The sequence below is a fragment of the Pelodiscus sinensis genome, chromosome 2, assembly GCF_049634645.1.
Source record: "Pelodiscus sinensis isolate JC-2024 chromosome 2, ASM4963464v1, whole genome shotgun sequence".
Lineage (NCBI taxonomy): Eukaryota > Metazoa > Chordata > Testudines > Trionychidae > Pelodiscus > Pelodiscus sinensis.
This window is the reverse complement of record NC_134712.1, coordinates 19,726,450-19,753,794: the sequence shown is the minus strand read 5'-3', so window position 1 is coordinate 19,753,794 and position 27,345 is coordinate 19,726,450. Positions and strand designations below refer to the sequence as shown.

At 44.7% G+C, this 27,345-nt stretch overlaps 1 protein-coding gene across 2 annotated transcripts in view; it reads right to left on the bottom strand.

Annotated features, from left to right (window-relative positions):
- Positions 1–873: 873 nt before the first annotated feature.
- The window catches only part of FBXO32 (F-box protein 32), a 37,697-nt gene continuing 11,225 nt past the window's right edge, over positions 874–27,345 (bottom strand). Inside the window, exons 5-10 of one of the 2 annotated variants that reach the window (XM_075920162.1) lie at positions 16,446–16,539; positions 15,472–15,656; positions 12,783–12,965; positions 11,257–11,400; positions 9,849–9,977; positions 874–7,174 (exon numbers count right to left, since the gene is read on the bottom strand). In XM_075920162.1, coding sequence (XP_075776277.1) covers positions 7,085–7,174; positions 9,849–9,977; positions 11,257–11,400; positions 12,783–12,965; positions 15,472–15,656; positions 16,446–16,539 — 825 coding nt within the window. In that variant the 3' untranslated portion in view covers positions 874–7,084. The remainder of the gene's footprint in view (positions 7,175–9,848; positions 9,978–11,256; positions 11,401–12,782; positions 12,966–15,471; positions 15,657–16,445; positions 16,540–27,345) is intronic. The other variant, XM_006137483.4, reaches the window with a different exon arrangement.

The following is a 27,345-nucleotide window of genomic DNA, read 5'->3' as shown; positions in this document are numbered from 1 at the left end:
AAAGCACTCATGTTATTTAGACCTCTAGCATTGCTATATAAGCACTTTAAAAATTTCACTTTTTCGCTACCTGCCATACATGATGTAATTTAATGGGATTCTTTTTCATTTGACTGTTTCTCATTATATTTTACCCATATTTTATTTATCATCTTCCATCATCACCTATTTACTATGACATAGAGAATCTCCATTAATAGCTCCTCCCCTAAAGGATGTCTCTGTCCAAATAATGTGCTCCTCCACACGTGTCAGTTTTCTTACTTTATGAAGCCCAGCCAAGCATCCTCTTCTCTATAATATTCCTGTCCTAATGACCTTGATGCTGATCCCACTGGTCATTTAGTTACTCATCTTTCTGAAGACTGAACATGCCAGGCCAAAGTATTCCTGTGTATATTCCCCATCATCTGATCAGACTCCTTTGTTCTGATTATGCAGTCCCAACTTCAGCTAAAGTCCTTTGGATTTCAATTGGAGTTCTGTCTGATAAAAAGACTTCAGGTTTCCAGGGCCAGAAGATTGCTTATGTAATCCCCCAACTTGGAACACTGATGTGGAAACTACGTAACTTGGAAGCTGCTGGATACATATGATTCATAACTCATGTAAAGTGAAATATGCTCCTTTGCAAGACTTAAGCATTGCTTAAATCCAATTTAACCACTGGCCTTTTGTTGGCCCTTACTGAAGACAATCACATTAACCTTTCCTTTGATTTATAACAAAATAGCGGATTTATCTATTTTGGGTATTATTACGGCACCCGTTGCCACGGCATCCGAATTCTGGATAGACTTGCAGGTGAGTCTTTCCATTTCCATTTGTGAGACGCCTACACTCTTGAAAGCAACAAACAACTAAATACCAAGGTTCACATTGTCTGAACATTTATTGCAATTCAGTGTCAAAGACATTTTACAAAAATACATCACTGTTTGTACCAAACCGCTGTAAAAATCAGAGTTGAACATGCAAAGAAAAAAATGTGTGCAAATAATTTATATGGAAAGATTTTAATCACACAAGAGTATTAAATATGAGTCTTAATACACAAGGTATGCTTTTCACTTCATACCTTATCTAATTACCACTTTGTTTAAAAAAGGAAAAACAAGCTTCCTTTCCACCTATAAGCCAGTATTCATTATTACTGTAGATTAGCCCTCTAAAACATTAGTACATTTGCAAATTCTAATTACAATGTTAACTCTGGAGCAGCACTATAGGCAGCAAGTGATGGCCAAAAAGAGCCACACTTTATCTTCAGAGAAATTGATGGGTTCACACAGGTGAAAGTGCAGTGGCTGCTACATGGTGTGCTAGAACCGCTGTTACTTTTAGCTATTAATAAAGACTGTCAGAAGAGAAAAGATTTACTATCCTGCGGACCAGACCGTCAGAGAGCTGAATGATCCACAACATCATCCACTACCAACCAAGTCAATGGGAGTGGGGAGTCCTCAAGAGGCACTGAGTACATTTCAAATTAGGTTTCTTTTAGGAGCTTCCCAAAGGAATGAGAGGACCAGTCAGCTCAGAAGAAGGGGTCTTTATAAGAGCCATTACACATGGATTACCTATCATATGCATAGGGTGTATGTGTTTGCCAGCAAAAAAGACTAGCATTTTAATTTAAAGCTATTTTTTAGCAAGGTGCTGCTCTGTGAAAAGAAGCTGTGCAACAGGTTACTAAGAGCCCCCTTGCTCTCAAAAGTCCATGACAGTTTATTGTAGCAATCAGAAGGTTTAAGCATGACTCGTCATTCAAGAGTTATTAGGTACTCTACAGTATTTAAAATGTTACTGGTTTATTTCAGTTGTAGCTATTAAGGGCCAAAGAATTGGCTGGGCAGAAAAAGCTAATTTACTACCTGCATATGTTCTAGGAGTTGGTTGTGCAAGGGTAATTAATGCCAAAACAGAAATGGGAACACAAACAATAGTCACCAAAGGAGTTCAAAAGGAGGATAGCAATATTCCCTGTGACAGAACGTGGTATGGTGCAATTAAACATTTACATATGAAGCATATCTGATAGCAAGTTTTCCTAGTGATTTTACAAAACACAAGTTGTAACACAATTAAAAAAAAAACAAGATAAGATGAGGGGCACACATTTTATAATCAAACATTAAAATACCAAACCATTGTTAGCATAAATTGCTCAGCTTATATACAACAGAAGTTTAGCCTCTTGAAGTGACTGCCCCATTAAAATAAACTCAACTACTAACCTCTCCAGGAAACTGAAGTGCAAAATTCTCCTCTCTTCCTTCCCATGCCCTCACCCCTCTAAGAAGTGGTGTTAAAACACAGTTTGAACCATCTCTAAACTGGGACTCCTGGCTCTGGGATGGATGTTCCGTGACCAGAAAGTCCTTGTGGAAGACTGGCAGCTGAGAACCCTGAGGCCAGCAGAGCAATGGACTGCAAGCAGCGAGCTACTCTGCAGGGCTGGGAAGTCTGGTATGCCACAGATGGGCTGTCCAGTGGGGCCGAGAAGCCCAGTGGGGCCAGTGGCAGGCTCGAGCTAGGCCACATTTGGGGGGTCAGAAATGACCTCCCCTGGTCTGGCAAAATTCCTCATCTGGCACCAGTCAGGGCCCAAGGGTTCCGGACCAGGAAGGTCCAACCTGTATATGTATTGAGCTGAATTCAGCTCTGCTGCACTGGTAAATTCAGAGCAATTCCACGGGTGTCAATGGGATTACTCTGCTTTTACGATGACAAAGGCAGAGCACAATTTCATAGTGTTGAATTCCTAATGGGAACCCTACCTCTAACTCACCAAGATGAAATGCTGTTTAGAAAGATCATCAATGATATAAATGTCCAAACACAGAAAGCCTGTTTTCAACTCTACAATATTTTCAGGGTAATTCTGGCAAAGTTAAAGAGGTGCCTTTTATGCCTGAGTTGCTTTGCACCTTCCTGCCTCAGACTCATTCTTACTCATTATCCTACCAGCCCAAGTCATGCAGACGTACGGGCACTGCAAATAAGCTACTTGAATAAGACTGGTGCCTTTGTAAGTGGTCAGGCTAAGATATCTGGGTGCAAACAGTGGTTTTTAAAAAGGTATTATTTGACTCACTACAGTATTTGATGGTAACCAACCATTTTGGGACTAGCAGAAGGTCTACACTTTGGGCTAATGCCAACCAGATTAGGCAGCTCAAACTATGTGAGTAACACAACAACTCTCATTGGCTTGTGCATCTTGTTCCGGTGGAGTATGTTTGATGGTTGATTTAACAGGTCTTTGCTAAATTGACCCCTGGTGAATGGATTGCCACAACATCGATCCACCCGGCAGTGGAAACAAACCCTAGGAAAGACTCATGGGGAGATGGATATCAGAAACACTACAGCAGTAAGATTACACTATGAGTAAGCCGACCATAAGTCCCAGATTTTCCGAGCCAGTCCCAATTTCAAATATTCAGTCCTGTTGTCCCCATAAACCATCAAAATGTTCCAGAAATTCCAACATTTTGGCAAATATTTCAGTGGTGCATGTGTGTGTGTGTGTCTGAGAGAGCCCCAAGATTGCCTGCCAGATCTGGCTTGTGGAGAAGAAGTGCCACAAGAAGTGGCTGGGGGAATAGCCGCACAGAGACGAACTTCCTAGAGATTTTTTCCACTGCTTCAGAATCCGGTCAATAGGACCAGCGGGAGGCGATGCCTGGGACATGGTGTTGGGAGCCACACAAAAGCAAGTAAGTGGCCCTCCTTCTCATCATGCCCAGACCCCGCACCCCCAGCCTGTTCACTCACTTCCTGTCAACACCCCATACCCTCAGTCCACTCACCGTCGTTCCAAGATCCTGCACGCCCAGCCCACTCTCTCAGCGCATCCACTAAGACCCCTCACTCCTAGTCTGCTCACTCACAGTACTGTGATTTAATTTTTATACTTTTGTAAGACTTTTCATATAAATAAATTAATAAATTAGAAAAAAAAATAGTTTGTTAGATCATGTGTCCCAATTTTTGGTTCGGAAAATATCGTCACTGTAACTATGAGACAAGTTCTATTTATTTCTCTAGGAGACTCACTTAAGTTATGTTCCTTAATAGCTTGCATTACATTTGATTTCATGCTGTAGATCTCTGCTGCAGAGAGCCTACAACATGAGGTAACCACACAATATTTTCTCCCAAACAACACAATCCGAAAGCATCAACATGTAGACAAAAGTTTCACATAAGGCTCATGTAGTGCTTTCAGATCAGAACCTGCTCTTTAACTTCAACTGCTTTATCAGAACGATAGCTAAATGATCCTTATAGCGGGGCACCTCAATAAGTTATTATCCCCATCTTATAGACTGGAAGTGGAGGCAGAGAGTTTTGCCCAAAACCACAAAAAGAAATGATTGCACAGCCAGGACTAGAAATCTTGAATTCCTAACTCAAGAATCCTGTGCTCAGACTGCATCAGTCTATTATGTATGGAATGATAAACATGGTGGGCCAGAATCAGTCCTGGAGTTTAAATTCACTTGATGTTGGTTACACCAAGGAGGAACTTGTTTCGATAAATACAATCTAAAATAAGTGTTTTACAGGTTGAAACATCAATTGCTAGTATGTTGAATTTGGCCTTCCAAATCACTTCTATTTTGGGTAGTTCACTGGAAGTAGATGGGGCAACTGAAGGAGGAAGGTGAAAAAAAATCAACCTCCAGAAGACACAAGTTATAAGGGTACTTTTAACTGCTGGAGAAAGGAATAATATGGATCTCCACAAACAACATCACCACTTCAGTCACTTTCAGATTACTGCCCTTAACACACTTTTTTTGCCAAGAGAATTTCAGTCCCACACAACCTCACTGACATCAACAAGGCTGCATGGGTGTGAATGAGAATAGAAACTGGCCTCACTTACTTAATGACACTAACACCCACAACTACAATTTCATTTCTCCAGGTTAAGGAGCTCTGAGTCACCTTCCACTCACATGAACATCCCTTCCTCTCCCACACCCCGAGATAAAAATTCACTGTTTTCACCAGTGTTTTAGGTGAGAGTGGATGGCAGGAGACAACCATTCTATCCCCTTCTCCACGTGATGCAAAACAATTTCTCCTGGGACTGACTCTTGCCCTGACTCTGAAAGAGATTTCTGGAAGAACCAAACTTTCTGCCTTTGGAAAGCAACAAAAGGCAGTTACCGTCAAAACATTCTCCTGGATGTCTCGTCACCAGAGCTGCAATCTCCAGCCCCAAACACTGATTCTCTCACTTCCCCACCCCCCCCAAACAATTACTCCAAGAACATGGAAAAGATTTAGTTTGCAAACATGCAATACTGTAGCAAATATATATATAAACAGTTGCAGAAAATTATTAATCAGTTATAAAAACTGTAAAAAAAAGGAACAGAATATTTAATAATTAAACTCAAGTAGTTCTTCCTAATTTGTCCTGAGTATTTCTCTTCCTCACACTCTTGTACATACCATACAACCTTCTAATGCTTCTTTCTTAGGCACCTTGCTTACGCAGTCTGCGTACAGTGTTGGAAAAGTGCTGTATTTGAACTCTGCTATAGGATTTTTCCTATGTGGTCTTTCCAAACTTTTACACATGGACTGGAATCAGCCAGATCAAGTTTGCCAAATACATGAGTTATGCATAATAAAAGGAGATTGAGAGCCAGATCTAGGTCATGCTGAAATCAACAGAAGTCTGGCCATTAATTTCAGTGGGACCAAGATTTGTAAGTGCTAACAGAGGTACAGTGAGAATTAATCTGGCATGAGCAGAGAGATGTGTTATGATACATAGAAATGATCAGGGATGTCAGGTGATAAGTGATTAGAAATCCTGTTTACCCTTAGGACCGAGTGTACCCTTACTACACTAGGTCTCTAGCTTTCCTCACTACTTTTCCTGTTTCTTACAGCAGTTACAAATAAATAGTATGTAAGATAAATACTATGAGCTGGATCCTCAGTGAATGTAGACTAGCACAGCTCCACTGATGTCAGTGGAGCTTTACCTATTTAGATTTATCAGGAACCTGGTCCTATGGGACTGAGTCTCCTCTCAATTACATCCGTTTTGACTTTATTTCAGTGGAGTTACAATGGGACAGAGGAGTCAAACCCAGTGAACCAGATCTGATCTCAGATAGGTATAAACTCAGAGTAATTCCACTGAAATCAGTGGAATTATGAATTCACACTGAGAGGTTAGATCTAGCACCTTATGATTCCAACATCATGAATCCTCCTTAAATGCAAATCCTTTTTTTGCTTCCTTTAATAAGACCACAAAATTAAAAGAGAATAGAGTAAAATCTTAGGTATTTCTAATGTACTCATCATCTGGGCATTCAAGCACTGAGTACAGCAAGAAAACAAATTTAAAAAGTAAGCATTAACATAAAAAGTTGGCTTACGGTCATAATCATTTCCCTTTAAATTGTTGTACAAAGTATAATAGTTCACATTGCATAATGGATTATTGTTTCAAAGGTACTCTACTTGTTCGAGGTAGAAAATGGCATGGTGTGTTATTTTCATTTTAAGTAGGATCAAATCCTAGATGTTACGCATATTTCTGAATGCACCCAATTCTTTCTACATACAAGTGTTACTAAAACTCCTTGCAGGGATTTTTTTCCACAAATATTATCACTGAAACATCATATTTATAAATATCTATTGTAAATAAAACCAGATGGAGCAGTTTCAGTCCTATTTGGAAACTGCTTTCTTTTCATTTATTAGAAATTGAAAATATATATAAAGTTTTGAAATGGGCATGGGGCAAATTCCATTTTAACTTCTAAACAGAAATAAATGTCTGTCTTGTATCTTGTACTCTTATAATAAAAAGGTGACTTTTTACAACATTGCCTGTACACACCAATCTTGTTAGAAGTCCATGTATTTCTTAAACATCAAACGTCAGCGAGCAACTTCACCTTTTGTCTCTAAGATCCTCTTGTTCGCTTGACTCAGGAGTTTCAAACATACATCACATTTACACTATTTACAAGTCCAGTGTCCAAGCTGAGTGCTATAAAATGTCTTGTAAGAATGAAATGCTGTGAAGAGCCAGGGTTCAGAATCTGAACAAGTTGATAAAGTCTTGGGGTGAAAGAGAAGTGGAGCAGCTCTCTGGATTGTTAGCTGTGCAAGGATGATCAGTACCCTAAAAAAAAATCATCAAGTTCAAGAGAGGTCACAGAACAAGTGTCACAGCTTCAATTGGTTTATGATGCCCCATGAGCCACATGCTGCACATCCAATTTGCAAACAGAGAGATTAGAGTGCATAGCTGAGAGTACTATTAAGTGGGTGCACAAATGGATGCAAATCTGTACTCAGAGGGTAGTTATCAATGATTCAGTGTCAGACTGGGAGGATGTATCTTGTGGAGTCCCACAGGAGTCTGTTCTGGGTCTACTATTCAATATTTTCAGTAATGACTTGGATAATGAGCAGAAAGAGTATACTTATAAAATTTGCGGGTGAGGTGCATGCTGAGAGGAATAACAAGCATTTTGAAGAACTGGAGTAAAACTGAAAATCATCTTGATAAATTGGAGAACTGGTCTGACATCAACACGATGAAATTCACTAATTACAAGTATAGGGTACTATGGTTAGGAAGAAAAAAACCTCACAGGCACAAATACAAAATGGGGAATAACTGTCAGGGCAGTAGCACTGCTGAAAAAGATCTGGAGGTGTGCCCATGTTATTTGGGGAGGGCGCTCTATCCTACTTCCACTGCACCACCCTCCCCCGGGCACATCTGGCCACTCTCCCTGGCAGCCAGGCCCAGGGGGGAACAGGAGGGAGCCACTTCTCATGCGGTCAAGCTGGCCACTTTGGATCCCTGCTCTGTGCAACACAGCTGCCTAAGAGAGCCTGATGAGGGAGGTAGCAGCGAGTCCCTCCTTCCCCGTGCCTGGCTGCTGGACAAAGGGGCTGAATAAGCCAGAAATATGCTGGGAGGGGGGAGGAGAGAAGGTTCTGGCTCACTCAGCCGCTGTCCCTAGTAGCCAGGCCAGGGTGTGAGGTGGCCCGCTTCCTCAGCCGGGCTCTCTCAAACAGCTGATGCACTTCACGGAGCAGTGACCCAGAATGGTTGGCATGGGAAGCAGCTGGTTCCATCCCCAGTACTCCCCACCCAACCCCGACTGCCAGGGATGGGGCTGAGCATGCTGGGCGGCAGGTGCAGCAGAAAGACTGAGCCCCTCAGTGCCTCCCCCTGTTAAGCCCATGGGGGGAGGGGCTCTTAACTCCACATGCTCTCCCCCCATGTGTTGCCTCTGCTGGAGGGGATGGTGGATCACAAATTGAATATGAGCCATCAATGTGATGTGGACACAAGAACGGCTAATATTCTGGGGTATTTTAACCAGAGTGATCTAAGATGTTGGTTTACAAAGTTGGGTCATGGGTAGGGATATAAATCTCATTTACCTGGTTAAACACAGTTGGCACAGCCCCCCTGCCCATGGCTGGACTGGAGCTGTTCCCCACCACAGGTGGAACTGCACTGGCCTGGTCAGAGCAGCCCCTGCCTGCAGGGCACCTGGGCCCGCTGCAGACAGAGGCTGTTTTGGCTGGGATGCCTGTGGCGTGCAAGAGAACCCCGCATGCAGGGCCTGCTCCAGCCGCACCAATGGTTAACCTTAACTGGTTAAGCTTTCACATGGTCCCAGGCCACACCACTTCACGAAACTCCCCTTGGCTGGAAATGGCAAACCACAGCCAATGGAAGCCACGAAGCTCTAGATAGTAGGGATGTTACATTTAGTTTAATCAACTAATTGACAAGTTGATGGATTTTCCTTCGACTAGTTGATTAATCAATAAGCAGGGAAGCAGCGGGGTTCACTTGTGGCCCTGGGAGCCAGCAGGCTCTTAATACATCTGATAGAGGCAGCAAGGGAGTGCGGAAGTGACTAGTTGAGGGACTAGTCAACTAGTTGCTTGCATCCTGTGACGGGGCGGCCCCGCCCCGCACTCAAGCCCAGGGAAACCACCTGGAGCCAGGGGCGGAGAGGGCCCCACCCACACAGCCCTACTGGGCATGCTCCGAGGGGAGCCAAGATATAAAAGGCTGCTGGCCTGCTCAGAAGGGGCAGACTGCGACCCGAGCTGGAGCTAGCAACCACTGGCCAGAGAGGGAGTCGCCAAGGGAGCTGAGCGTGCTGCTGTCGGGCCCCAGCCGGGCTCGGCCCCAACAGCCAGCCGACCGACGCCGACAGGTGGGACCGCGGCCGGCTGCGAGCCGGGGGTAGGAAGCGACCCAGGGCAGGGAGCTGTAGAAGCCCCTGGGGGCTCGGGGCGTTGCGGGGAGGAGCCCCCGCCGAGCCAGTGGTGGGAACCCCCCCGGCACTATTAGGGCCCTGGGTCGGGGCCCGGTGGAGAGGGAGGGCCCGGGCCCCCCTACCCCTGCTGCCCGAGACCCTGGCAAGTGGGGACTGGAGTAACAGACACTGAACTGTGGACTAGGCCTCTGGGCCTGCAAACTGTGGACTAGGCCGGGAGGCCGTATTTCCCCTAGCACGGGGGCACCGAACTGTGAACTAGGCCATTGGGCCGTATTTCCCCTACGAGGGGGACAGTGTACTTTGGGGACCAGGCCAGCAGGCCATATTTCCCCTACGAGAGGGGCACTGTACTGTGGAACTAGGCCAGGGGGCCGTATTCCCCCTAAGAGAGGGGCATTATACTTCGAGGGCTAGGCCCAGACGGGCCGATCTGGGCCCCAGATGGGGGTGGCAACCCCAAGACAGGGGCGAGCCCCCCGACACATCCCTATTAAACACTTAGATAAACAAAGCATCACAGGCCTGCTGGTGGCTTACCCGTGTTGGCCTGCAACCCAACTTTGAAAACCACTGATTTAAGATATGGGAGGTCATTGTTCCATTTGGTTCTGGTGGCAGTACTGTGTCCACTTCTGGGGGCCACACATTAAGAAAGATGTGGACAAACTGGAGAGAGTCCAGATGAGAACAACAAAATTACTAATAGGTTTGGAAAGAGAAATCTAACCTATGAAGAAAAGTTAAGCAAAACCCCAAATGATGGCCATGCTTAGTCTTGAGAAAAGATGATGGGGGAGTGGGAGAGGGCTGATGACAGACTTTAAATGTTAAGGATTGTGATCAGTTCTCCATGTCCACTGAAGGTAGGACAAAAAGTAATCCCCTTAATATACAGCAATGGAGATTTAGGTTAGATATGAAGAAAAAAGGTTTCTAACTACAAGGAGAGCTAAGCTCTGGAATACGTTATGAAGTGAAGCTGCGGAATCCCCGTCACTGGAGATTTTAAAGACCAGGACAGACAAACATCTGTCAGGGATGGTCTAGGTTTACTTTGTCCTGCCTCAGCACAGGGAGATGGACTAAATGAGCTCTTCATATCCCTTCCAGTCCTGCTCTTCTATGAATCTCTAATAAATATTCTACTCTCCTTTGGCAACAAACAGGTCAAGGCCGAGCTTTAGATTTTAGGGCATTATTAATTGAAGAGAGATGAGTAACAAGGATCCAGATTCATTCTCCCAATCATCTCTATGCGACAGAGAGCTGATTTTGCCCTCGGCTAAACTTGTGTCAGACCACAGTAACTCTGAGTTCAAGGGAGTTATTTCAAATTTACACCAGTGTAGTGTACATCAGAATTTGTCCTCAGGTTTCAATAAATGCTTCAAATCGCCCAAAGACCTGTATCCAACCCTGCACCTCGCCCTCTCCCCACCCACCCTGGAATTTACCTGCGCCCAATACCTCCCGTCACCACATATGGCTGGTGCCTTTGCCTTCTGTGCCAGGCCCCTGCTGCCCTTGACCTCACTGCCTTCCTACTGGTACAGACCCCAGTACCTGCCCTGCTGCTTTCCTGCCAGGGCTCCCACATGGTGGCTCTGGCTGCCAGAGCAGCCACCAGCCATATGGCTCATGGCTCCTCTGGCCCTGACCACTGGAGCAGCCACGTGGCTCATTGCTGCCCCAGCCACCGGAGCAGCTGCCTGCCACGCAGCTCGTGGCTCCTCTGGTCCCAGCCACTGGAGCAACCACCTGCCGCCCGCCATGCGGCTCTGTGTAGGAGGCAGGCAGATTGGACATCTTTTTGCATGCCTGCACAAGTGTGCAGCTTAGAGGGAACCCTGCTTGCAGCTCTCTCTAACTTAAATTAGAGCTGTGGACATTCAGCACTTCTGAGAAATCAGGCCCTAAATCAATTTTACCAACGCGATACCCGTACCTTCCAGGAGAGGATGTGGCAATGTCTGCAGAGTTGCAGTGTGTCTCCATACTGCTCTTTCCTTGGATAACATCTTACAAGTTTAAAGTACATCTTCTTCCAGTCCAGCAACCCCTTCTCAGATAAGATTACCCGTTTACGAATCTAAAAAATCAGAGTTAGAGTGGACTCAGTGAACACAAGGGCTAAGTTTTGTTTGCAATGTCACTTCTCAAGACCTTGCCTTTGCTCACAGTAGCTAGCAGTCATTCTTGCTGATCTCCACATCTGGGGCATGTCTACCCGGGGCGTTATTTTGAAAATATTTTCAAAATAACAAGGCGAGCATCCACACTACCAAGCCTGTGATTTCAAAATGACAGGCTTGTTATTTCTAAATAATAACTCCTGCCTGTGAAGAAGAATAAACTTATTTTGAAATAGTTATTTCGGGAATTATTTCGAAATAACCTGGTAGTGTAGACATTGCCCTGTAACGGCAAGAGAATCTATTCTGAGTTTCTCCACATTAGCAATCTCCTTATTCTAACCATGCTACACAATCGCGGTACTAGAGACCCCTCTTATCTCTTACACAGATTCCTTCTTGCTGCACATTGCTGTGCAATGGCTCCAACAGATTCATGCTACCACATATCACCATGATTCAGAAACTCTAAAAATGATTATTGGGATAACAAAATTTATCCCAGGTTGTGATTTTAGGAATTAAATTGCATTTCTTTTCTACAGATATCTTTAAAGCTGGAGTTGCCATACCAGTTTGGGAGACATTCACTTTTAGGACATTATTTGTTGTGGAGATCAAATCTGGATATATGACAACATGGAAAATATAGTCAATAGGAGGCGGGGGAAAAAAATCTTCCCAGAATCCAGGACCAGATCTTCCACAGATGTAAAGCTGTGTGGGTCTGTTGAAGTCACTGGAGCAATGCTAATTCACACCAGCTGAAGATTTGGTGCTGGGTATGTGTGTGTATTTAGTGCTTATGAATGGAGCTGACTGGCAGCCCTAGCGACTGAAAACCTTTACCCTCAAAACGTGCAATATAGCAGCAGGGTTAACTTCTCACCAATGGTAAAACAATTCAGATTGGAGGGATTTTCACACTAATGGTCTAGTTAGTCCTTGACCTCTTGATGGAGAGAATCAGCAATGGGGTCAGTTGCGGTGATGGGTTCTGTGCGTGAGCAGTTACTGTTGGGAACTGCACAGACACAGAGCTCCCTGCTCATATGGTAAAAACAGAAGTAGCCATCTTAGGCCATGTGGGGTAGCAGCCATGTAGACATATTATTGATACTGCAGCTTCCTATTCAGGCACCAGTATTGTGACATTCGTACACTATCAGAACTTCCCCTCAGGGACAATGTTTATTGCCATTTTCAGGTCAGGCCATACAGAAACTCATAGCATAAAACTCAGAACAACGAAGCAGTCAAATGAGGAAGATCTCTCCATGTTCAAACATCAGTGGGCTGCAACAGGAGATTGGCTGAGGTTTAACTTTCATCCCATTACCTGTCGGTCCGTGAAATGGTACTGGCAGAGCTTTTTCCACAGCAGCCGGTCCTCACTGAGCACATGCAGTTCAGGGGCCACTTGCCCAAGGCTGACAAGATCTCTCCCATCAGTTAGCCGCTGCATGATGTTTAATTGTAGACACAATGGCAGGTCTGTAAAGGTCATTCCTTTAAAGGCAGGCTGAAAAAAAGAATGCAAACACTCAGTATAAGGAGAAAATCAGGCAATTCTAAACTGGAGCAATGTGCTGTTTGCTAAATATTTTATATACACAAGATGCAGTGACACTGGCTAATTTCTCATCCAGGGGCCGAGTAAGTTTCCCTAGGAGATCCTATGATGGGTTGTGGTGCTATTGACCCCTTATTTCCAGCAAGAAGAGTATCTGAATTCACTGTGGCAGAGCAACAATTGTGGTTGTCAACAGTTAACCGCACAGTTTACTCTCCTCACCACTGGAGGGGAGATTTATGGTGCCAAAGGTCTACTCTAGTGGACCAGTGCGTTATTGTTTCTGTGGGTCATTCAGATAACTAGAGGGACAAGACTGTTCCCTACCAGGTTAAACCTCCAGTCTATCAGTTGAAATCCCTTGGAAATGTCATGTTCTGCTAAGACAACTATATTTTACTTTATAAGGTCACAAAATCATGTATTAAACAAGTAGAGATGTTCACTAGTAATGGATCCCATCAAGATTTCCCTAGAATTGTTTCTTACAACATTGCTGGCAATGCTACCCAGAAAATATTTGAGTGCATTACAAAAAAAAAAAAAAAATAGTTTCCTATAGGGGATACTACTAGGATTCTGTCTACATTATGGATTTGCATAAATTAGTCTTCACTGCCTAGTAATAAGTTTAGCTACACCAATGCAAACCCCTGGTCTAGACAGTGAAAGGTACCATCTGTGCAAGTGGCCCTCACAGAGGGCTCCAGACAGTGGCTCTGTCTGTCTCACTAGGGCTTCACACCTGTGCAGCTACACGGATACAGGGATACATGTAGACTGTTCAATTCACAGAAAATCCCCAGAACCCTCAAGACCTAAGAACGAGGAAGTGGGCTCCAGTTGCTACACTAGTGGCCAACCCTTAATCATGTGAGTAAAGGTTTGCAGGCTTGGGACTCCAACACTGGAACAATATTCAGAGTCTTTAAAAACGGAGCCAAGTCTTCAGTTGCCTTGCATTGAGATGTCTGTTTTACCCTACTGGCAACGGGCAGTGCAGTTAACTGTTTAAAACAAAATACAAACTGCGGATCAGCTGAGGGAAATTGTGTGGGACTCTTTTTACCATATGACCCTTTCTCCAATATCTGGATGGTGTCAGGCAATTCAACTTTTCAACCCTTCAGGGAGCTACATAGTTACTGGTCTATAACAGAGCAACTCCACAGAAGCAGCCTATTCTGCACAGCTCATCCTCTGCAGCAAAACTGCGCTAATCTTACATTAAGTAGTTAATTGTATAGTTCTTCTGATCACAAAGAACACCATAAACAGATAATAGCATCTGCAAGGAGCTTGAAACAATAACTCTAACAGGAAGAAACAATCCCATTCATCTCAGTGGGCTGCTGACTCTGAACTCTATGGGTGATAATTTAGGATCACTACTGGGCCAGAAATGAGGGGCTCAGGGGGTGTGCGTGTGTGTGGGGGAAATCTAGGCTGCTGCATGGGATTGGGTTGCAGGGGATAAGGGCTCTGTCTGGAAGTACAGACTCTGGAGCGGGCTGGGGTTTGGGGTACAGGAAGGGGCGCCAGTCTGGGGCCAATGAATTTGGAGTGCAGGAGGGGGTTCTCTGCTGGGGTAAAAAGTTGGGGCGCAGGTTCCATGATGAAATGTGGGTGGGGCAGGCAGCTTCAGGCTGGGGGTTGGGACATGGGAGAAGGTTCAGAGTCTGGGCAGGGGTTCTGAGCTGCAGTAGGAGGTTGGGATGCAGATGGGGAAGTGGGATGCAGGTTCCAGAACGGAGTTTGGGTTTGGAAGGGAACTCAGGGCTGGGGCAAGGAGTTGGGAAGAGTTTTTTGGGGGGCAGGTTCTGGTAGGCGCTCATCTCAGGGGACTCCCTGCAAGCAACAACATGTCTTTCAGCTCCTAGGCAGAGGTGCAGAGGCTCTGCATGCTGTCTCTGCCCACAGACGCCACTCCTGCTGCTCCCATTGGCTGCAGCTCCTGGCCAGCAGAAGCTGCAGAACTGGGGCCCAGGGTGGAGGTCCACAAAGCCCCTGTGGCCATCCTTCTGCCTAAGAGCCGAAGGACATGTTGCCACTTCTGCGGAGCTGCATGGAACCATACAGGGAGCCTGCCAATCCTGCAACAAGCAAACTTTAACGGGCCAAATCAGCAATACTGACTGGATCCGCCAGGGTCCCTTTTCTGACCAGACATTCTGGTTGAAAACCTAACACCTGGCAAAGCATTTTGCATCTTGGTTTAATTTTCCACTTGAAAGTCAGAATAAAAATAATAATTAAAAAATGCATCCCCCTGTCCAATTCAACTGAATTCAAATGTTAACAATCCAAATTCTCCCCACCAGCAGGCTCTGTGTGAAGTCTAGGAATGCTCATTATGATCCAATTATGCAGGCAGGCACTGCGGCTGCATGATAAGGTTGCATGAAAGAGCCAATGTATCATTTGCCTCTAAGTGAGGGCCTGGATTCTTGCTTACTCTTGTGATTTGGATGCTGTTCAGTTGCTGTTGCCAGTGAAGAATAGTCTCCATTCTGTGTACCCACATGTTGATATTTCCAACCAGAACAGACTTGCCAACACTTTGCACCAGGGTGCATAGTGACGTGTAGAGAGTCTGCAGCAATTCCCTTATTAGCCTGATGTTCTGCTGATCTTCAAGGACTTTGGAGGCAAAGAGAAGAGGGGAAAAACATTTTTAAAAAGGAATTATAACTTTTAGATACATTTTCAGTATCTACTCTTCTGGAGGCTTGGTAAGATTTACTCTCTAAGGGTATGTCTACACTACCACCCTAGTTCAAACTAGGGTGGTTAATGTAGGCAACCGAAGTTGCAAATGAAGCCCTGGATTTAAATATCCCGGGCTTCATTTGCATCTTGCCGGGCGCCGCCATTTTTAAAGCCCCGGTAGTTCGGACTCCGTGCCCACGGCTACACGCGGCACGGAGTAGGTAGTTCGGATTAGGCTCTCTAATACGAACTACCGTTACTCCTCGTACTAGTTCGAACTAGGGTGGTAGTGTAGACATACCCTATGATCTTAGGCCTAAAGGTATCAAATCTGGAACTGTGGGGGAATGCCGGGGGAGAGCAGGACTGCTCTGTCTAGATATGACAGGTATCTGATAGGAAATATTTGTTGGAGATGTCCCCTAATAATTGTACCAGAGACTGGGATGAGGAAAGATGTTTGGCCTTTCTGCAGGGCTTCTAACTCCCACTCCAGGAACACTGACCACCTCGTCCCTTTACACTAGCACACGTCCCAATCCTTTCATGCATGGTTATTGCCCTGCATGTAGAAACTGGGGCTCAGCCATCTCAGTAAAAGTGGACAAAGGAAGATTAACCAGTTTTTTCTTCATGCTCTCACACTGCCTGCAAGAGTCCTGCACACTGATCAACACTGGATGTGGTGGACACAAGTCATAATTGTTACATTTCTTTTACCTTTCTGCACCACTTTTTCCAAAATGTTCATGAAGTTTTTCTGGGCGATTCCACTCAGAGATGTTAGCTGAGACTTTGCTATCAGCTCCAACAGCTGTGGATAAAAATAGAAGTTGCCAGCTAGAGTACAGAGATATTTTTCTAATCTTGACTTCTAGTCACATGACACAGCAAAACAGTTCAGATACTTGTTTATTGCTGGAATAACAGAGGGCAGGCAGAACCATTATGAAGACAGATGCAAGGGGAGAAAAGAGCCAAACAATTAAACACACAGTGGAGGAAGACAGGTCGTTATTTAAACTGTTCTTTCTAAACTGAAACGTCACTTCATGGTTCAAAGGTGTAGGGAAGCCACAAACTATTGTTCAGATTGACAAGGACTATTCATACTGGACAAACAATGAATGGTATATGTCAGTGTCTTTCACGGGTACATAAACAAACAGCGTGATAAGAGAACAAGAAGCAAGCTTGAGAGAATCTTATTTATAATGCCTACTCCTACAACTTACATATAAGAATCCAATTCACTCTTTTGTGATGTGTGTTTTATATTAGAGTTTTCAGTAAGAGGGAAGATTTAAGAGTCATGCTCTAAAAAGAAAGACAAAAACCAAAAGTTCCCTCATCTTTATTATTATTAGACCTGAAAAATATAAACAATTTAATTCACTTTCCCTTATTCATGCTGTTTGGTTTACTTTGTAAATGGCCAATGGACACTGACTCACGTTCCCTTTTGATTAAGGGGCACTGCTAATAAGTGTGACTTTGGTTCTCACATGCTTGTTCAGTGTTGCAGTGTTTGGGTTGCAATTACTGAAACATTTTCCTGTCCTTTAAAATTATTTTTCTACTGGAATTAAAATAAAAACAGGAAGCTTTTTTAGGTTCTGCAAAACTGTTGGCCAAACCGTTTGCTAAACCTCATTCTACAAGGAATAATGCCAAGTTCAAAATAGCTATTTCGAAATAAGTGCTGTGTAGACACTTATTTCAAAATAGGGGGCCCTCCAGCCTTTCCAGGTGACCTGGTGGCCACTCCAGCTTCAACCAAGAACACTTCTCTCCCTCCCCCCATCCCTGGAGCCCTTAAAGGGGTTGACTCTGGCCACAGTGCCTGTGCCAGCTCCAAGCCTGCCAGCCCAGAGCCAGCAGTCACTGCCCCTGACCCAGTGGCCTCAAAACATGAGCCAGCAAGCCACTGGCAATCAGCCCTCTGCTGCTCCCCAGGAGCAGTCTGCCAGCTCCTAGGAGCCTGCCAGGACCCAGAGAAGGCGGGCGCCTTCCTGATCCCGGGTGGAGATCATGGACCTTATTCAGGTTTGGAGGGGATGCCCCCAACGTCCATGATCTCCACACTAGATGGAGGAACGCGGCCGTCTATGGCAGGATAGCTGCCAGCCTGGCCACCAAAGGCCAGGAGTAGGTTTGCATGACAATCAAGTTGGTCAGGTGAGACCCTGAGCCCTGAGCTTCCCCTCCCTCTTCTTCCCCTTGCTTCCCCCTTCCAGCTCCCTCCTCCCAGGTTCCCCCCCCCCCCACTTCTCCCACCTCCTTTCCCTAGTCTCACCAGAGTTTCATTCCCTCCCCCCCAGTTTTGTTAAATAAAGAGAGTTTGTGTTCATGAAAATATGTATATTTTATTTGACATCAGGAAGGGGGGTTAGGGAGGGGTAAGTGGAAGGAAGTGAGGGAGGAATGAAGCACAAGCCCCCAGTGGGGCAGACCAAGGAGGCTCATAGTGCTCCTCAGGGTGGAAGCTCTCCCACAGGGCCTCCTGGATACTGACAGCCCCCCGATGGACCTCCCGGATGGCAGCCTGCAGAAAGTGCAGCCAGGCTCACAGCAATGCGTCCAAGAGAAGCACCAGAGTGCCCAGGGGTAGCTCTGGCTCCATGGTGCCGAGTGCTGTGGTGTCCCAAATGAGGGCAACCAGAGTACGCAGAGACAAAATGCTTTGCTGTCCCTCATTGAGGTAGACAAGCAAGCAGGGAAACCTGAGAACTGGCTGTCTGGGGAGAGGAGGGGGTCCCTTTTAGCACAGACCTCAGATAGCCTCAGGCAGCAGCCCCACACAGTAAGTCCTGACCTAGTGCCCTGCTGGAACTGGTTCCGGCCAGCCTTAACTTAAATGCGATTCAGAGTCCACTCAGTGTGGACACACTATTTCGAAATAGAAAAATGCTACTTCGAAATGCATTTTTTGTGTAGACGCATTATTTTGAAATAAGCTATTTGGAAATAACTATTTCAAAATAAGGTATTTTGAAATAACACTGCAGTGTACACATACCCTTATATATTCCCCTCCAGCTCATTTGACTGAAGTGGGTTTTGCCCACAAAATCTCATTTTTATATATGTGTGTGAGTGAATTGGATTTTATGGATGTAAATTGCGTTGGATGTAAATATGTATGTGTGTATACACACACACACACACACACACACACACACACACACACACACACACACACAGAGTCTCTAAGGTGCCACAAGATTAGTCATTGTTTTTAAAGTTACAGCCTAACAAGGTTACCCCTCTGAGAATTTTATTATGGCATACATTTTTTGTTAGTCTTTAAGGTGCCACCTGACTCCTTGTTGTTTTTACTGAAACAGACTAACACGGCTACCTCTGAAACCTGTCACCACAGCTAGCCTATTCATTTTTTATCATTAGTGGTTATGCTATCTCATTGCTGGCAAAAGGATGAGTGCAAATAAGTTCCAATTCCTTGTGTCAAATAGCTAAGATGGTTACTGCTGAGAGTTAGTAAGTCTTGAGTTGAACTGTTCGCCAGCCATAAGAATAACAGGAATGGAGCCATAAAATTTGTTGGCATCTTGCCTTATGCTATGAGCTCATAGGGGTTTTATTACAACCATTTTCCCATTTTGTTCAGCTCTGTTACCAGCATGTGACTGTCACTTAGGAACCGCAAAGTGCCCCTAGTGACTGGACTCCTCTTCCATTTATCTTCCAGGTTAACTTTAAACAGCAACAGATGGCTTTCTGAGTTCTCTTTCTATTAATATCTTAAACCTCACATGACTGGTATAAAGCAAGAGGAAAGAAAAAAAAAAAGCCTGACACAGTCTCACATTTTTTATGGAGGGCAGTCTGCCTTCACCATGACCTATCACTTAAGAAGGGGAGAGGGTGGAAGAAAATATGCAAAAAGGTGAGGTAATAGTTAGGACACGTATTATAACAAAATTTCATGGTGGTTGTCACCTAAACAGGAGTGTCTAGTGTATTTTATACTCAGAAGCATAAATTAACTAACCATATGTTGGAAATGTTCTTTTTAAAATTTACCAAAGTTTCTTAGAACAGTGGGTACACAAACTAGAACATGTCATTCTTCCAAATAGCCTTCATAATAATATACTAATACTGAATTGTTTAACCTTGTGAGACACACACTCAAATTATGTCCCCGGTTTGTCATATTCTAGAACTCCAATACAGGACAGTTTCCTTAAGATTACATGTAAGCAGAACTGTGCTGATGTTCAAAAATAGGTACAAAACCAGTTGTCTTTGCATAGGTGAAAAGTACCAAGTGGTGCAATAACACAACAAAAGAATGAAATAATGACTAATATTTCAAGTTAAAAAAAGATTACATTCTTTGTGGAACCCACATTTTGTGCTTTGGTTTACAGGAAATTAAATAATAAAATTAGGCAATCAAGATGAATTAGAGGCCATTCCTTTCGCCGTGTTTATTAAGGCTCAATTACATTTAAATAGTAAATTAGAACAGCTATCGTGTATCACCTTTTCAGCAGCAATAAATAAAAGATGAAATTCCATATGAATACTATGTCGTGACTACCTCCTGGGTATTGCATTACATAGCAAACTGTTATGCCAGGAATGACCTGGGCACATACTTAAAGACCCAAACAAAAACAAATCCCAGATGTATGAACACAAGTAATTTTCTTGTCCACTATAACAACATGCATACCAGGGCATTAATAAAGGTGCATTTAGAAGGTTTGCTCAGAGTTACTTCAGAAACACCCTGGTGTAATTCCTTCAAAGCCAACAGTGTCATTCCAGATTGGACAAACAAAAACCCACCTAGAATGTGTCTGAGTGATGGACTGGGCAAACTGAAAACCAAACAAAAAGACCAGAGCGTTTTGAATAATGTCTTGCAGAAAAAGGAGATTTTATACTTTGCTAGCATTTTGTAACTGCATATGTGGCTGTGTTAGTTCCAGACCATGCTCCAGTAACATCGTTTAAAGACAGATTGTAGGAGGGAAAGCAGGGGAAAAGAGAAAAACAACAAATGGTCTGGTCTGGAAACATGTATTGTGAGCTTTTGTGAGCACAGCAAAGGAAAGTAGGAACAAATGATCCTCCGGAAAAGGGTTTATTTTCCGGAGAGTCACGTCTAGACTGGAGCTTTTCTCCGGCTTATCCCCAAGCCGGAAAAAAGCGGCAGCCATGTTAATGCAAATACCGCGGGGGATATTTAAATCCCCCGCGGATTTTGCTATTCCAAAGTGTCTAATCTGCATCCCTTTTCCGGAAAAGGGGTGCAGTGTAGACACAGCCCTAGTGATGGGGGAGGGGAAAAGAGAGAATTGGTGACTCTAATACTCATCCCTCCCCATCCAAAATCTCCAGGGAGAGCTCGCTGGGCCTCTTTGCCCTATTCGGATCCTTTTTACTTCAAGGGATTGTGGAGGATAAGAGTAAGGTTGCCAGATGGTTTCAACAAAAATACCGGACCCACTTGACATTACACCACAATCTATATTACATCTTATTTAGAATATACTGGACATTTATATTTTCTTAATTTGTTTCCTGAACAGAAAGCTCAAACACTGGACTGTCCGGTTCAAAACGGGACACCTGGCAACCCTAGATGAGAGGGGGAAATGAGAAGCTGCAGGCAGCTTCATACTTCCAGGTTTCCCTGATCTAGAATTTTCTGAGTAACTGGTATGAAGGAAACTATCCTGTACAGGCAGTCCCCGAGTTACGCGGATCCGACTTATGTCGGATCTGCAGTTACGAACGGGGCCGTTCCTCTCCCTGGTCTCCAGCAGACCAGGGAGAGGAAGCAAAGCGGCGGAACACGTGGGCAGCGGACAGGGCTGTCGGCTGCCCACACGCTCCGCGGCTTGGCTCTGCTTTGCCCCCCCCCCTGGTCTGCAGACCAGGGGGACGGGGGAGGGGGCAAAGCAGAGCCAAGCCGCGGAGCGCCCGGCCAGCTGACAGCCCAGACGCGTCTGGGCTGTCAGCTGTCAGCGTGCTCCGCGGCTTGGCTCTGCTTTGCCCCCCCCCCCCGGTCTGCAGACCAGGGGGACGGGGGGCAAAGCAGAGCAAAGCAGAGCCAAGCAGCGGAGCGCGCGGTCAGCTGACAGCCCAGACGCGTCTAGGCTGGCAGCTGGCAGCGTGCTCCGCGGCTTGGCTCTGCTTTGTCCCCCCCTCCCCCTGGTCTGCAGACCAGGGGGACGGGGGGGCAAAGCAGAGCAAAGCAGAGCCAAGCCGCGGAGCGCGCGGTCAGCTGACAGCCTAGACGCGTCCTCCGCGGCTTGGCTCTGCTTTGCCCCCCCCCCCCATCCCCCTGGTCTGGGCTGTCCGCTGCCCGCGTGTTCTGCCGCTTTGCTCCCCGTCTCCCTGGTCTGCAGATCAGGGGGACGGGGAGCAAAGCAGAGCAAAGCCACGGAGCCCGAGGCAGCAGGACAGCCACGGCGCGTCTGGGCTGTCCCGCTGCCCCCGTGCTCCGTGGCTTTGCTCCGGACACCTGTGGTACAGCAGCTGGGGCGCTGCCAGTTGGTCCCATAGCGCCGCTCTGGGCGCTACTGGACCAACCGGGCAGCACCCCAGCTGTTCTGCCCCAGGCGTCCTGATTCAGCCACTGCTGGTCAGATTCAGCAGCGGCTGAATCAGGACGCCTGGGGCAGAGCAGCTTGGGTGCTGCTGGGTTGGTCCAGTAGCGCCGAGGAGCGGCGGCGCTACTGGACTAACCCAGCAGCACCCCAGCTGCTCTGCCCCAGGCGTCCCCAAGTCAGCCGCTGCTGAAACTGACCAGTGGCTGACTACAGGAAGCCCCTGCCCCGGGCTTCCTGGAATCAGCCGCTGATCAGTTTCAGCAGCGGCTGAATCTGGACGCCAGTTCCGACTTACATACAGATTCAACTTAAGAACAAACCTACAGTCCCTATCTTGTACGTAACCCGGGGACTGCCTGTAGTAGCACAAGATGATATTTCAGTATTTCTAGGCTATTTGTGCATGTTGGGGAAGGGAATAAGTTATTCCAATACAACAACCCAACCAGAAAGTCCCAGACTGGAGTGTTTAGAATAGAACAGGTCAGCTTGCTGCCTTCTGAAGATTAGAGTGGAAAGTCTACTAGGGCTTCCTCCACAAACAGCAGTGAGGGCTGAATGCGTGAGGGGGCAGCAAGTGAAGAGACGTGTGGGTTTAGACAAGGAACAAAAGGTGCTCCAAAAAGGTGAATTTGGGCAACTTTTGGTTTCAGCACACACACACAAAAAAGGGGGGGGGAACTGCCCAGCACTAGCCAAACCTTACTTGAGGCTCCTATTACCGTATGTGCCTGAGTGTACAGGTTACAGCATCAGCCCTTCACACACTAGAGCAAAACAGCTACTTTTGGAGCCGTTTCCTGTAGCACTGGGCTCTAAACTACGGATGTTGAAAGGTAACTGTGTAAAGTTAATAAGGTAACTGTGTAACTGCTGAGATCCATGAAAAAAAATGTCAAACTAGAAAAGTCAGAGTGCAGAATGAAACAGCTAGGGCCAGTTCCTCAGCCAGGTGAAAATCAGAGTAGTTCCACTGATTGACACTGAAACTACACTGATTTCTCTTTAGCTGAGGATTTGGTGTTTAACACCCAACCTACAACAAATCTCCCTCTCTCCCAGCACTTCTATTTGCTCCATTTGCCAAGTTTTAGTTTGAACTGAATGTGATAGTGGATATATTAGTGTTTGTACCATGAATTATAATAATGTAACTAACAGATGCTGCTACCATGTAGCATAACTCCAGGACTATCAATACTAAGTCTAAAAGGAATTTCAAGATGCATATTGTTAAATTTATGTATTAGGCTAACTATGAGCTGTCCAGATCATATTGTTGTACAGATCTGTATCCACACACCTGAGTCAAGATCAAGTCAGCTATTCTGTGCTGGAAATAGTGTCACAGTGACAGCTTGTCATCTCTTGCAAAATACAGCTATGAAACCATCACATGGTAAATCCTTTTGATGCAAGGAAAGTCTTCAAAATTTCACTGTCATCTGATAAGTGAACATTTCAGAAAACGATAAACCGCTCTGGAGGCTGCTATGGTGTTTAAAGGTCTCGTCTCATTTTACTTATTTACATGGCATGAACTTTTGTGCAGTCTGCATTTTTAATAGCACTGTAACCATGAGCACATCAAGGCTACGTCTACACTGGCCCCTTTTCCGGAAGGGGCATGTAAATTTCAGGAGTCGTAGTAGGGAAATGCGCGGGGGATTTAAATATCCCCCGCGGCATTTAAATAAAAATGTCCGCCGCTTTTTTCCGGCTTTTAAAAAAGCCGGAAAAGAGCGTCTACACTGGCCCCGATCCTCCGGAAAAAGCGCCCTTTTCCGGAGGCTCTTATTCCTCCTTCGAAGTAGGAATAAGAGCCTCCGGAAAAGGGCGCTTTTTCCGGAGGATCGGGGCCAGTGTAGACGCTCTTTTCCAGCTTTTTTAAAAGCCGGAAAAAAGCGGCGGACATTTTTATTTAAATGCCGCGGGGGATATTTAAATCCCCCGCGCATTTCCCTACTACGACTCCTGAAATTTACATGCCCCTTCCGGAAAAGGGGCCAGTGTAGACGTAGCCCAAGATTAAAGTACTTGGCCTGAATTGTTCTTGTTACTACGTAGATATAACAAGCTGAAAATGTGAAGGGCTTACTCTGTGCCTAAATAATGTGTAGCTAGACATGGGTCATTTTAACTTAACACTAGCAAGAATTTGTCTCAAGCATTCATAGGAATACCTGACACACTGTTGGTAAAATATCATAACAAGTGTATCTAAACAAGGCAAATATTGCTAAAGAAATGTCCTTTCCCACAGAAAAACAAGAAACTGCTTGACCATGGAAGATATGTTTCTCTTAAATTTTGCTTGCCAAACTTCTAGCAGCTCATAGCAAACAGCAATATTTCCAAACCACCTCCACCTCCCTCTGACAAGTCATTAATAATCCTCTAAAACCTTAAAACTTAGCAAATCACGGCACTGTTAGGCTTTTTAGTCTCAGAGTCTCCTCAATCAACAGGATTCTTCTTCTGTAATCTACTTATCTAATGAGATTCAGCAGATGAAAGTAAGAATTCTTAAACCTGTACATGTTTTGATGCTCTTTTGCATAAAATTAATGCACAGCAGCTATACTAGAGGCACTACATGAGCAAGCTGGACTGTTAGCTCCGTAGTTTTCATGCTATCTAAACTTGATATATTTTAGGTACGCCACAATTTTTGTAATTAAAAGTTAGGGGTACATAGGGTTGCCAGGTGTCCAGTTTTGAACTGGACAGGCCAGTATTTGAGCTTTCTGTTCGGGAAACAAATTGAGAAAATATAAATGTATTTTCTAACTAAGATGTAATGTAGATTGTGATGTAATGTCAAGTGTGTCCGGTGTTTTTGTTTAAAACATTTGGCAACCCTAGTACAACAGTAAAAATGTTTTAGGCCTATCATTGTTTGCCTCCCCTACTCCTTCTCCAAGGCCATCTGTGACTTTTCTCCCCTCTTTTTCCCAGCAGCAGTACATAAATAGTACTACTTGGGAAGCACTTTGCCATGCTGCCATGGAATTAATCAGACTCCTGTGGGACCACTACTGTAGTTCCATGGACATCTGGAGAAAGGGATGGGAGAGGAAGTTAGTTTGCTACTCGTCAAGGCATGTTTTGTATTGTGTACGGCTCATCTGTGTGCTCTAGAAGTACTCATTCAGTCTTGCAACAGACCATACAGGGGATCCAATGAGGAACTTCATCTCTAAACAGGGCCTTTCTTGAGCAATTTTACATTTGAACATTTAACACTGGTGGTTTCACAGACTGAAAACAAATGAAAAAAATCCCAGGCATCTTAAATTACAAAGTATCACACTTACAAAAACTACTAGAAAAAAAATAAAGTTTGGGTGGGAGGTCAATCGGAAAAAGGAGAACACGTACTGATTTTAGTCTTGAATGCTGTTAAATCCACTGTAAGTGATGAAAGAATCTAAAAATGCCACAAATCATTTTACTTCTGTCCTATTCAAAGCTTTAAAGCTGTCACACAGCAGACCCCTGCCAATTAAATTAACAAGATTTAAACTTCATTGGCCAAGCTGATTTTGGGTGTAACTCCATTAATGAACTTAGCCTCATGTCAGAAAGATGCTTTTTCATTGATTTAGTCCTGACTCCTAGTCACACACATAAAGCCACCCCTGCTTCCCTTATGCCACTCTTGTAGTATGAAGAGGCCTGTAAATAAAAGTCAGGACCTTTTCTTTTTACCAAGTGGCATCTCAGACCACGTAGAGCATTCTTTGAAGGGCTTGAAACATTTCAAGAGAGGAGTAACAACCATATTTTTAGGAATTCTGTGTCCCACATATGGGACTTGATTTGTAGGCCTGCTGAACACCCAAGCTGGCAACTAAAGTCAGCATGTGCAGCAGGTGCTCAGCCTTTCTGGAAAAAAAATAACCCTCACGTTGAGGGTGCTTAGTGAATGGCTCAGCAGTAGATCTTCTTTCTACCATTGCCTCTGGAGCTTAACATATCAGTTTTAAATATTTTTAAAATTCACATTTTCCCCTAAACTAAAAATGTTTAGGTCTCCTTCTCTTAATCCAAGGGCCCAAGGCTGCCTGTGATGTTAGATATGCAGCATTACACACCTTCCAGAATCCTCACTGGACCAGTTTTTCCATTTGCACAGAAACTTTAGAAGACAATATCTGAATTTTCAGTGGTGAATCATAACTGCCTAGCTAGGGAAATGATGAGTAAGTAATGAGTAAGTAATTCCCTTACTCCCCTGCCCATCATTAGTTATCAATATAAGTTAAAGAGGGTGGTGAGGAAAAAGGCATCAGGTCAACCTTCCATCCCTATTCCAATCTAAATTTAAGAAGCTATCTGAATAAGCTTTTAAAAAAAGGAAGAGTATTATGCCCAACATCCAGGCAATGAAGGGTTGTGATTAGCTTAGAGGAAACTCTCATAAAAGTCTACCATGAGTCTAGAAATTGTATTTGACCCGATTCATGGTAGCCTGCACATTATCATATCTACTTCCATAGCTGATGTTGAAAAAGAAATGCCACTTATACCCATCATTATGTAGGTGGGTGATGGGCAGCATCCTACACAAGGGTAGCACAGAGGGGCTCATCATAAAATGAGTTTAAGAGGATAAAAAAAAGTCAGCAGCAAGAGGTTAACTACATGGTAATATGAGTAACAAAGATCTCTCTACTCTAGACTGCAGGGTATTGATTGGACATTTAGAATGCCTGACCCACATCTGATGAGACAACAGGTGAAAGATCCAAGGCTAGCCTAATGGGTATCATCTTTTTGACAGTCTCTTTTATAACATTTGACTCACTGGGGAAGAGCAACATGCCAGCAAAAACTCAGCACCAAAATCTAAAACCTAAACAGCTGGTGCTCCCCCCGTGATTAACTGCTGATGGAATGTGAAAAGGAGCCAATAATAGACAACCTTGTATTTGTAACAGATTTCTTAGCAGCTTCTTTGCCACCAGAAACTGACAAGATTCTTCATTTCAATGAGTGTATTCTGAAATATATCCACTGGTGGA